Below are 12931 nucleotides of genomic sequence, written 5' to 3'. Positions count from 1 at the left end.
GCCTCGCTGTCGGAGGGGCAGTACTGAGGGAGCGCCTCGCTGTCGGAGGGGCAGTACTGAGGGAGCGCCTCGCTGTCGGAGGGGCAGTACTGAGGGAGCGCCTCGCTGTCGGAGGGGCAGTACTGAGGGAGCGCCTCACTGTCGGAGGGGCAGTACTGAGGGAGCGCCTCACTGTCGGAGGGGCAGTACTGAGGGAGTGCCGCACTGCCGGAGGGGCAGTACTGAAGAAGTGCTGCACTGTTGGATTGGCAGTACTGGGGGAGCGCTGCACAGTCGGAGCTGCCGTCTTTCGGATTTAAACCTAGGCCCTGTCTGCCCTCTCAGGTGGACGTAAAAGATCCCATGGCACTATTTTGAGGATAGCAGGGTAATTCTCCTCGGTTTCCTGGTCAATATTGATCCTGCAACCTACATCACATTATCTAGTCATTATCACAATGCTGTTTGTGGGAGTTTGCTGTGCGCAAATTGGCTGCTGATTTTCCTACATCATAAACAGTGACTACACTCCAAAAGTACTTCATTGGCTGTAAAGCGCTTTGAGACGTCCGGTGGTTGTGGAAGGCGCTATAGAAATGAAAGTTTTTTAGTGGAAGGGAAGAAGCCATCAATCAGTTTTGGGCCGAATTTAAATTACAGCCTATGGTGTTGGAAGGAGTGTCTGCGGTGCAGACCAGAGTAGGGATTACTCCCTGGGGAAATGCCTTCGCTCTGCTTTCCTCCAGAGGATGAACCCTCAGTCTGGGCGGGTTTTCATGAAATCAGACTCTCGTCGAGATGTCTGGGCTGCTTGGAGCACATAACGGCAATGCTGCCTCACTGCTACCATTAAACTCTCTGGCTGCATTTTCAGTCTTCTGCCGCCTCTGTTAGCGCCCTGGAAGGGAGGCAATGGAGGCGGTAAGCAGCTCCGGGCGGGCGGCCAGCTCCCGGTGCACCATTGGGGTTTTCGGGGCCGGTTTCGGCGAGGCCCGCTGCATTACCGCCCGGAAGAGGCGAACCGGCGTGCAACGCCCCCGGTTGTGACACCGGCTCAATTTTTGGCCCCCCACCCGACCCGTAGCGCTCCACAGCGCCCCCCTGCTGTAGCGGCTGCAGTGAGGTAAGTGATGTCCACCTCAGGTAAGTGTGACTGGTTTTTTTTTCTCTAACGATTTACGTTGTGGTGACGCGAGTTATTTATTGGGAATGTTTTTGGTGGGTTTTTACGTTCAGGTTTTTTTTTTCTTCCGCAGGCCTCTCTCGGCGCTCTGAGGCCGGCTGTTTAGAACAGGATTTTCCCATGCTCAGCCGGCCTAGCGCCCTGAGAGAGGTGTGCAACGTCTCCCACAGCGCTCCGCCCCACACTCGGGACCCAGCTGACGAATTTTGCTGACAGAGGTGCAAACTGTTCCCGGGCTCTAACTTTGCCACCCTGAAATGAGCAAAGCCGAAAATCCATCCCTCTGACCCTTCCTGTCAAACCCTGCTTATTTTTACCCAACCCATTCCAAGCAGATGCCTCCTGTGGGGATGCCGTGGATTCTAATCGTGTTTCATATTTGTAGTGCACAGTTTTCCAAGAGGTTGAACCTTCAGCTATTTCTGGCGCTTCTCTATTCTCCAAATAATCTTTGCCGGGCTCAAGCTGTTGTGGCGACAGGCCATGAAAGGACCTTTGGAAGTATTTGACCAAGGGATGAAGTGTGGGCACGCTGGGCTATTTTTAAGTTAGCTGTGGCCCTGGGTGTCATCGACCATGTGCCAATTCCCTTCCAGCCACCTCTCAGTACATTTGCAAATATTGTCGAGCGTTTTCCTGTTTTCTTTCCTTCATTCTACAAACGGTAATGTAAAAAGAATGACTGCTGTTCTGCTGCACCTGCTCACTACTTAAATCTTTCAACCTTGGAACAGGAGGAGGCTAGTCAGCCCCTCGAGCCTGTTCTGCCGTTCAGTTAGATTACGGCTGATCTGTATCTCAATTCCATCCAGCCGCCTTTGATCTTGTAATCTTTCATACTCTTACCCTACATAAATCTATCTCAGTTTTGACATTTTTACCTGTTCCCCCAGCCTAAACAGCCTAAACTAGTGAGAGTTGCAGATTCCCACTACCCTGTGTGTGAAGAAGTGTTTCCTGACATCACCCCTGAACGGCTTGGCTCTAATTTTAAGATGACGCCCCCTTGTTCTGGACTGCCCCCACCAGAGGGAATAGTTTTTCTCTATCTATCTGATCAAATCCTTCAATCATCTTAAACACCTCAATTAGATCACCCCTTAATCGTCTATACTCGAGATATACTCAAGTCTAGTGTCCTCAGAATTTAGTCCTTTTAGCCCCGGAATCATTCTGGTGAAGTTATTCAACATCGAATCCTTCAACTCAGCCACTTGCAATCTGCTGACTAAACATTACCTTCTCAATGGTTTAGAGTAACATCAATGATCCGTGGTCATGAACACAGACCCATCGAAGTTTGCAGCACAGAAGGAGGCCGTTCACCTTGCAGCAAGACCTGGACGACATTCAGGCTTGGGCTGATAAAATATAATTTGGGTCACGTTAGTATTAGGCAATGACCATCTCCAACAAGAGAGAGTCCAACCACCACCCCTTGACATTCAACAACATTATCATCACCATCAATATCCTGGGGGTCAACATTGTCCAGAAACTTAACTGGACCAGCCACATAAATACTATGGCTACAAGAGCAGGTCAGAGGCTGGGTATTCTGCGGTGAGTGTCCCACCTCCTGACTCCCCAAAGCCTTTCCACCATCTACAAGACACAAGTCAGGAGTGCGATGGAATACTCACCACTTGCCTGAATGAGTGCAGCTCCAACAACACTCAAGCAGCTCAACACCATCTAAAACAAAGCAGCCCCCTTGATCAGCATCCCATCCACCACCTTCAACACTCACTCCCTCCACCACCGGCGCACCGTGGCTGCAGTGTGCACCATCTACAAGATGCACTGCAGCAACTCGCCAAGGCTTCTTCGGCAGCACCTCCCAAACCCGCGACCTCTACCACCTAGAAGGACAAGGGCAGCAGGCGCACGGGAACACCACCACCTCCACGTTCCCCTCCAAGTCACACGCCATCCTGACTTGGAAATATATCAGCCGTTCCTTCATCGTCGCTGGGTCACAATCCTGGAACTCCTTCCCTAACAGCACTGTGGGAGCACCTTCACCACACGGACTGCAGCGGTTCAAGAAGGCAGCTCACCGTCGCCTTCTCAATTAGGGATGGGCAATAAATGCCGGCCTTGCCAGCGACGCCCACATCCCAGGAATGAATGAAAAGAACGTGTCGCTGTCGGCTCTTTGCTAGAACAATCCAAAATGAATCCCATTGCCCCACTCTTTCCCTCTCTTCCTCTGCTTCAACTATTCATCCAATTTTCCCTTAAATGTTGCAGTGGCCTCTTGCTGTGGCAACGAATTCCATGCTCCAAAACCCTCTGTGTGAAGTACTTTCTCCCACCCTCCCTAACAATCATTTTAAATCGATAACCCCCTCCCTCTTGTCACTGAGTTTTGATTAATGCTGAATTCAGACAGATGATTCATTGTGCAGACGCGAAACACCAAAATAGGTGACGTTCTGCTCAACTGTAAATGACTGCGGGAACCGCGACACAGTCGCCAACTCTGATTGGACGTATTCCTGGAGGGTTCATCACATGACCTCCTACTGCCAACCTTCCTGCCCAGTCAAAATGCCTTTCCCACCCCACCACGTCCCCAATATTTTTAAAGATTTGCGTTTCTGTAGGCGCTTTTCAGGACCTCGGGATGTCCCAAAGCGCTTTACAGCCAATGAAGTACCTTTGAAGTCTACTCACTGTTGTAATGTAGGAAACGCGGCAGCCAATTTGCGCACAGCAAGCTCCCACACACAGCAATGTGATAATGAGCAGATCATTTGTTTTTTAGTGATGTTGATTGAGGGATAAACATTGGCCCCAGGACACCGGGGAGAACTCCCCCTGCTCTTCTTCGAAATAGTGCCGCGGGATCTTTTACGTCCACCTGAGAGGGGAGACGGGGCCTCGGTTTCACGTCTCTTCCGAAAGACGGCCCCTCCGACAGTGCGTCGCTCCCTCAGCACTGCACTGGGAGTGTCGGCCTGGATTATATGCATGCCAGTGCATTCCAGATCCTAGCCACTCGCTGTGTAAAAAACGCTTTTTCTTATGTCGCCTTTGGTTCTTCTGCCAATCTCCTTAAATCTGTGTCCTCTGGTTCTCGACCATTCCGCCAATGGGAACAGTTTCTACTCTGTCCAGACCCTTCAATCCTTTTCTTTTGCAGATTCACACCTTTGAGATGCTCATTATCAAAGCAAAGGAAAATTATGCCGGAAACTATCGCTGTGAAGTGACCTGGAAGGACAAATTTGACAGTTGCGCCTTTGACCTGGAAGTCATAGGTGAGAGTTTTTTTTTTACTCTCGGGCTTTGAGTTCAATTAAAGTTTCAATCATTTTATATGTAGATTGTCTTGGACACTGAATAATTTCCGGAATGCAAAGGTGTGTGCGAGCGACGGGCCTGGAGTTTCCGCGTGGTTTCCGCACAGGTATCAACGATATGGAATTGGACTCAATAGCGCAAAAGATGGCCGATTTTTTAAGCGTGAGTGAGTTGAGGCCCACGACCACGCTTTGCGCGGGGGAGAATCCGCGTCCCTTTACGCCGGTGCAAAGTCCAGTTTGCCCGCAGCAGGCCCCGCCCACAACAATGTCCACGCCCCCCCGGGGCGGAATGGTGAGAGTGGGACGATAGCGCCCGTTTCGGGGGGTGATCGTCACACGGGCGCCCAGAATCTCGGGTGCTCGGCCACCTGCGGTCACGCGAATCCAGCGCCACTCACCTGCGCCAATCGAAGCCCGTTTCTCCTGCTGGCGCTGCAATTACTTCAAATTTCTTTCAGTTCAGTTTAAGCGAGTCAAAATTCAGTCTGTTCAAATCCACGTTCCCCTCCAAGTCACACACCATCCTGACTTGGAAATATATCGGCCGTTCCTTCATCGTCGCTGGGTCACAATCCTGGAACTCCCTCCCTAACAGCACTGTGGGAGCACCTTCACCACACGGACTGCAGCGGTTCAAGGTGGAGGCTCACATGGGATTACATGGGCCCCTAGACCTCTAATCATTCGCTTTACCGGATAAAAGTGCGTGTGGACGAGCACCAGCTATCCCGAGGGACGCCTTGGTGGGGGGGGGGGGAACCAGTTGCCAGATGGATCGATTAGTGCTGCACCCCTATACCCAGGTCGGATGACTGATTTGCATGTCAGGACCGCTACGGACCTCCACCAGAGATTGCTCTGGCTTCGCCCTGCCCAGGCAGCGTTCACCACCTTTCAGGTACCATCACCATACGCTCACGCTCCACCTCCCCGCCGCGACGGGCGAGACGGCACCCCACCTCAGCCAACCCGCACCGACCTTCACTTTCATTGCGCCCTGGGGTTTCGTGACGCCCCTTGACTCGCGCACGTGTCAGACTCCTTGGTCCGCGGTGCGCACCACCCCTTCTCCAGGGCAATCGGGGACGGACAATTAATGTCGGCCTCGCCAGCAACGCCCACATCCTGCGAATGAATTAAAAAGATGTAAAAGTCACAGCAGAGCAGGTCTACCTCTGGGGATTGAGCTGGTCGCAGGTCTACCTGTGGGACTTGAGCTGGTCACATGTCTACCTGTGGGGATTGAGCTGGTCACATGTCTACCTGTGGGGATTGAGCTAGTCACAGGTCTACCTGTGGGGATTGAGCTGGTCACATGTCTACCTGTGGGGATTGAGCTGGTCACATGTCTACCTGTGGGGATTGAGCTGGTCACATGTTTACCTGAGGGGGTTGAGCTGCTCACAGGTCTATCTGAGAGGTTTGAGCTGGTCACATGTCTACCTGTGGGGATTGAGCTAGTCACAGGTCTACCTGTGGGGATTGAGCTGGTCACATGTCTACCTGTTGGGATTGAGCTAGTCACATGTCTACCTGAGGGGATTGAGCTGGTCACATGTCTACCTGAGGGGATTGAGCTGGTCACATGTCTACCTGAGGGGATTGAGCTGGTCACATGTCTACCTGAGGGGATTGAGCTGGTCACATGTCTACCTGAGGGGATTGAGCTAGTCACATGTCTACCTGTGGGGATTGAGCTGGTCACATGTCTACCTGTGGGGATTGAGCTAGTCACAGGTCTACCTGAGGGGATTGAGCTGGTCACATGTCTACCTGTGGGGATTGAGCTGGTCACATGTCTACCTGTGGGGATTGAGCTGGTCGCGGGTCTACCTGAGGGGATTGAGCTGGTCACATGTCTACCTGTGGGGATTGAGCTGGTCACATGTCTACCTGAGGGGGTTGAGCTGGTCACAGGTCTACCTGAGGGGGTTGAGCTGGTCGCGGGTCTACCTGAGGGGGTTGAGCTGCTCACAGGTCTACCTGCGTATCTGGGGCAGGTCAACACATTTGATGGAAATGGATGGAACGGCAAGGCCAAGTGCAATAAATCAGTCCGCTGTAATGCTAGAGAATGTTCTGTTCCAGTCACCGATCGATTATAATCGATTATTGCTGCTCGATTGTGCCGGTGCAAGGGAGGCTTCGGACTTTGTGCCAACTATGTTCCTAGCGGAAACCCCATGCCACATTAATTACTGCCCTAACGGAGGGAATATCTGATCTGTTGAGATGTCCGCGTGGTATTTTGGGTTATATTACTGATAAGGCATAACTAAATATACCGTTCACTTACTCTTGCTTCAAACAGTTTAAAGTGGCATTTATTGTGTCAGCTGTGGCTCAGTGGGCAGCGCCCTCGCCTCCGAGAAAGAAGTTTGTGGGTTCAAGACCCACGTCCAGAGACTTGAGTACAAAAATCTAGGCTGACACTCCAGTGTAGTGCTGGGGTTGAGGGGTTGCTGCACTGTCGGAGGGGCAGTACTGAGAGAGCGCTGCACTGTCGGAGGGGCAGTACTGAGGGGTTGCTGCACTGTCGGAGGGGCAGTACTGAGAGAGCGCTGCACTGTCGGAGGGGCAGTACTGAGAGAGCGCTGCACTGTCGGAGGGGCAGTACTGAGGGGTTGCTGCACTGTCGGAGGGGCAGTACTGAGAGAGCGCTGCACTGTCGGAGGGGCAGTACTGAGAGAGCGCTGCACTGTCGGAGGGGCAGTACTGAGGGGTTGCTGCACTGTCGGAGGGGCAGTACTGAGAGAGCGCTGCACTGTCGGAGGGGCAGTACTGAGAGAGCGCTGCACTGTCGGAGGGGCAGTACTGAGGGGTTGCTGCACTGTCGGAGGGGCAGTACTGAGAGAGCGCTGCACTGTCGGAGGGGCAGTACTGAGAGAGCGCTGCACTGTCGGAGGGGCAGTACTGAGGGAGCGCCGCACTGTCGGAGGGGCAGTACTGAGAGAGCGCTGCACTGTCGAAGGGGCAGTACTGAGGGAGCGCCGCACTGTCGGAGGGGCAGTACTGAGAGAGCGCTGCACTGCCGGAGGGGCAGTACTGAGGGAGTGCTGCACTGTCGGAGGGGCAGTACTGAGGGAGCGCTGCACTGTCGGAGGGGCAGTACTGAGGGAGCGCTGCACTGTCGGAGGGGCAGTACTGAGAGAGCGCTGCACTGCCGGAGGGGCAGTACTGAGGGAGCGCTGCACTGTCGGAGGGGCAGTACTGAGAGAGCGCTGCACTGCCGGAGGGGCAATACTGAGGGAGTGCCACACTGTCGGAGGGACCGTCTTTCAGATGAGACCTTAACCCAAGGTAGTCACTGTTAAAATGTAAGAAACCAATTTCCACACAGCAAGCTCCCACAAACAACAATGTAATAGAAACATAGAAAATAGGTGCAGGAGTAGGCCATTCGGCCCTTCGAGTCTGCACCGCCATTCAACAAGATCATGGCTGATCATTCACCCCAGCAACCCCCGCCCCCCCTCCACACCACCCCTGACCCCCCCAGCCGCAAGGACCACATCCCACTCCCTCCGAACAAATCCAATGAACTGCCATCAACAACTCTCGGCGGCAGGGAACCCCACAGGCCAACAGCTCCCCGAGTGACGAAGTCTCTCCCCATCCCAGCCCCAAACAGCCCACCCCCCATCCCAAGACCATGCCCTCCCGCCGCCTCCGGACCCACCCAACACCGGGAACACTCCCCCCACACCCAACCTGCCCCGTCCCGTCAGAATCCTTCCCAAATGCCGAACGCCCCCCGGATGTCGAGCCCCCAGCCCCGGCCACCCCGGAGCCACGCCCCCGCGACGCCAACCACACCACATCCACCAACCGCCATCTGCGCAGTCAACCCGTCCACCCCACTCCGAACACTCCCCTCACCGAGGCACAAAGCCCCCAGGCCCGCCCGTCCAACACAATTCGCCCCCCCCAGACCTTCGCTGCAATGTGACCCCTCCTGTCCCCTGCCCTGGGTTTCTCCGCCCCCCACCTCCACCACTCTCCCCTCCATTCCCCGCCCCCGTCTCCCCTCAACTTCCCTCTGCCTCCCCGCACAGGCTCCCATCTTGGGGGCGGTAACCTTCTGGGGCAGGGAATGTTAGCCCCCAGCGTGGAAGTCCTGCTCCCGCCACAGAATTGGCCTTGCCGCCCCTCAATGGAAGCGGAGTGCAATTTCCCACACTCCACTTCCCTTGGGGGCAGCTACCGGGACACGACTGGATGCTCCTGTGACAGTTTGATCTCCGATGACTAGATCATCTGATTTTTTTTTGTGATGTTGGTGGAGGGATAAATAATGGGCCCAGGACATTGAGGGAAACTCCCCCATTCGTCTTCCAAATAATGCACTGGGATCTTTGAAGGAGAGGGCAGATGGGGGGGCCTCAGTTTAACGTCTTATTTGAAAGGCGGCTCCTCCGACAGTCTGGCACTCCCTCAGTACTGCCCCTCCGACAGTGTGGCACTCCCTCAGTACTGCCCCTCCGACAGTGCGGCGCTCCCTCAGTACTGCCCCTCCGACAGTGCGGCGCTCCCTCAGTACTGCCCCTCCGACAGTGCGGCGCTCCCTCAGTACTGCCCCTCCGACAGTGCGGCACTCCCTCAGTACTGCCCCTCCGACAGTGCGGCGCTCCCTCATTACTGCCCCTCCGACAGTGCAGCGCTCCCTCAGTACTGCCCCTCCGACAGTGCAGCGCTCCCTCAGTACTGCCCCTCCGACAGTGCGGCGCTCCCTCAGTACTGCCCCTCCGACAGTGCGGCGCTCCCTCAGTACTGCCCGTCCGACAGTGCGGCACTCCTTCAGTACTGCCCCTCTGACAGTGCAGCGCTCCCTCAGTACTGCCCCTCCGACAGTGCAGCACTCCCTCAGTACTGCCCGTCCGACAGTGCGGCGCTCCCTCAGCACGGCCCCTCCGACAGTGCGGCGCTCCCTCAGCACCACACTGGGAGTGTCAGACTAGATTTTTGTGCTCAAGTCTCTGGCGTGCGACTTGAACTCACAACCTTCTGACTCGGAGACGAGAGTGCTGCCCACTGAGCCACAGCTGATGCCTCATTAATTTATGAAACTCCCTGTAACTTTTCAGCCAACCTAACGTGTGCCATTGCATCTGAATTTTTTTTGCAGAGGCCCCGGAGGTTCAGCAGATTGATATCCGAGCGGCTTTTAAACGCAGGTAACTTCACTAAAACTTCTGTTGTGCTCGGGCTTTGCCTCCACCTGATCCTTGTTCGTTATATTCAGCCCTCTGCTGGAATCCCAGAATCTTACAGGACAGGAGGCGGGGGGAGTGGAACTAGCTGAGGTGCTCTTGTAGAGAGCCGGCATGGGCTCTGTGATGTATGTAGCACACATATCACTGGCTCCACACGGTCTGGTGTTGATCTAACTGCTGTGACCTTGGTCCTTTATTGAACAGCTCCAGAGTGCTCCACAGGTGTGGTGGGCAGCCTTTTATACTGCCTCGTGCAGGTACTTTCAGGTCTCCCACCACAGCGCCCTCTGTGGTGCACCATTGTACTTATCATACATTTAATGTACCAGAGCAATACACAACATCACTCCCCCCCCCCCCGCCACCCCAATTCAAAAAGCCGTTGCTTGAATCCCCTAAATCGAAAAACGCATTAGCCCATTGGTAATGTTGGTCACAGATCCACGTCCCTGAATTTAAACACAGTACCATTCAGCATTGAAATATTAACTCTTGTCGTAATTCGCAATTCATGTCCATTATTTTAAACACAGTGACCACCCAGCATTAAAATATTATTTCTTGTCATAAATGCATCATCCTACATTCACATGGCACACTTATACTCGGTCTAGCCTTACAAAAGTCCAAAAGTCTTTATGTAGGGACCGCAGTGGTGTGAGGCCCTTTTAAGACGCCCGGGAGCATTTCCCTTTTAAGATGCCATCTTGTGGCTTCCACGAGGCTTCCGTTGGGCGCCGCCATCTTAGGTGTTCAGCTGGCCTGGAAAGAAGAAGAAGAAGAAACACGGAAGGAGGAGAAAGGGAAACACAGAAGGTGGGGAGAGGGAATTTTGCAGTGTTTTTGGGAAAGGTTTCAGGCATTTCTCCAAGATCCTCTTCCTCTGGCGCTGCTGGAAATACTCGATGCTGGCGCTCTCAAACTCGGCGCGGCGTTTCGTTAACAGAATGAGGAACAACAACCATCAGCGGCAGCGCCGGTTTGCTTGCCGCCGCGGCCGCCTCTCCTGCTGCCTCCGTGGCCGCCACCATCGCAGCTGCCGCCGCCCAACTGTTCCGCTGCGTGGGTCCCCCGGCCATCGATGGACCGCAGCGCCCCGCCGGCCCACACCTCAGCAATGGGCCCGCACCTCTAGCCTTGGGTGGAGGCTGAGGCTGCAGGATTGCTTGGGACCAGGAGTTCTGGACTGCTGCTGCAGCTCCAGCTCGGTTGGCGCTGCCCTTTGAGCAGCAGTCTGTGGAGGAGTGAAGAAGTCTTCCCAGCTCCCACGGACCTTTCCCATCCATCTTCTGCCGAGGAGCGTCGGCCCATCGCCTGCAATGACCCATAAAGGTAAACCGTGCGTCTCGCCCCCGTGTGATACCTGTACGTCCGCTCTGCCGAGAACAGGTATCAGTTCCTTGGTGTAAGTGCACAGCTTTGCCGTGACCGGGACCAGCTTGGGTCGTGTGGCCGGGTTACCCAACAGTTTATCAAAAGTTCTCTGACTCATCAACGACAGACCCGATCCCGTATCCACTGCCATACTCACTGGGACTCCGTCAATTTTTACTTCCATTATCACTGGGGGCGAATCGTCAGTGCACGTACACAGTCCCAACACCTCATCTTCTTCTGCCTGCTCCTCACTGAACAGTGGATCATCCCCCATCTCCTCAGCCACATGGTGAGTCCGATTTCTTTTACACATACGCTGAAGGTGGCCTTTAATGTGGCAGGTATTGCACGTATACTCTGCAAACCTGCACCAGTGAGCCCCATGGCTTCCTCCGCAGCGCCAGCATGTTGCTGCTTGATTGGCCCCCCTCAGCGGACTTTGAGTCCCAGGACCCCGAGGTCCATGCTCTCTGCCCTGGGCAGAGCCACGTTTTGCAGTTTTGTCCGTGGTGGGCGCTATCCTGTGGACAGTGCCTGCCGGGTTCGGGACTGTGTGGATCATCTGCTTGGTGCTGCACATCGAGGTCATATATGCCCGGCTGATGGTGATGGCCTTTGTCAGGGTGACTGTGGGTTCCGTGGCCAGCAGCTTGTGAAGGAGACCCTCATGGCCAATCCCCGTGACGAAAACGTCCCGCAAAGCCTCGTCAAGGTGTGCGCCAAAATCACACGGCGCCGCGAGTCTCCTGAGGTCCGCAGCATATTTGGTGACATCCTGGCCCTCAGGTCTGCAGTGATGGTAAAATTTGTCTCTGGCCGTGAGGATGCTCTCCTTCGGTTTCAACTGGTCACGAATGAGTGTGACCAGCTCCTCTCATGACTTGTCCCTGGCGCTCCTGGGTGCCAGCAAATCCCTGACAAGACAGTAAACCTCATTGCCACAACTGGAAAGCAATATCGCCTTACGTTTCTCTCTTGGTGCGTTCGTGTTTTCCGTCAGATCATTTGCTGTGAAGTAGTACTCGAGCCTTTCTGTAAAGGCCTCCCAATCATTGCCCACGGTATAATCCTTTAGCGAGCCCAGAGTAGCCATGGTTGCGTGGAGTTCGTCCGCTTCCTTGTCGCCAATGTGGTGTATGTAGCACACAAATCACTGACTCCACACGGTCTGGTGTTGATCTAACTGCTATGACCTTAGTCCTTTATTGAACAGCTCCAGAGTGCTCCACAGGTGTGGTGGGCAGCCTTTTATACTGCCTCGTGCAGGTACTTTCAGGTCTCCCACCACAGCGCCCTCTGTGGTGCACCATTGTACTTATCATGCATTTAATGTACCAGAGCAATGCACAACAGGCTCGACGGGCCCAAAGATCTCCTTCTGTGCTATAACCATTCCATGATTCTACGAGGTCATTGGGCCCATTGTGCCTGTGTTCAGTTAGTCTCACTCCACCCCGCTCTTTCCTTATAGCCCTGCAAATATTTCCTTTTGAACTTAGTGTTCCATAGAATCTACAGCACAGAATCAGGCCATTTCCCCTCCAACCGGTCTGTGCCGGTGTTTATGCTCCACACAAACCTCCTCCCACCCCTCTTCATCTCATCCCATCAACATATCCTTCTATTCCTTTCTCCCTCATGTGTTTATCCAGCTTCCCCTTAAATGCATCCCTGCTATTAACATCAACCACTCCCTGTGGTAGCGAGTTCCACATTCTATATACTTTTCAAGTATTTATCCGATTCCCCTTTGAAAGTTACTATTGAATCTGCTCCCACCGCCCTTTCAGGCAGCGCGTTCCAGATCACAATTCTCCTCATCCCTCCTCTGTTTCCGTTTTGCCAATGACCTTAAATCCGTGTCCTTT

The 12931-nt window shown here is 54.1% G+C and overlaps 1 protein-coding gene across 13 annotated transcripts in view; it reads left to right on the top strand.

Moving 5' to 3' along the window:
* The window catches only part of mybpc1 (myosin binding protein C1), a 153998-nt gene that overhangs the window by 64605 nt on the left and 76462 nt on the right, over positions 1-12931 (top strand). For all 13 annotated transcript variants that reach the window (XM_070900135.1, XM_070900136.1, XM_070900132.1 and 10 more), the window contains 2 exons: positions 4311-4428; positions 9599-9647. In XM_070900135.1, the coding sequence (XP_070756236.1) occupies positions 4311-4428; positions 9599-9647 (167 nt within the window). The remainder of the gene's footprint in view (positions 1-4310; positions 4429-9598; positions 9648-12931) is intronic.

This window comes from Pristiophorus japonicus, chromosome 15 (genome assembly GCF_044704955.1).
Source record: "Pristiophorus japonicus isolate sPriJap1 chromosome 15, sPriJap1.hap1, whole genome shotgun sequence".
NCBI classification, from domain to species: Eukaryota; Metazoa; Chordata; class Chondrichthyes; family Pristiophoridae; genus Pristiophorus; species Pristiophorus japonicus.
This window is presented reverse-complemented; position numbering and strand designations above follow the sequence as displayed.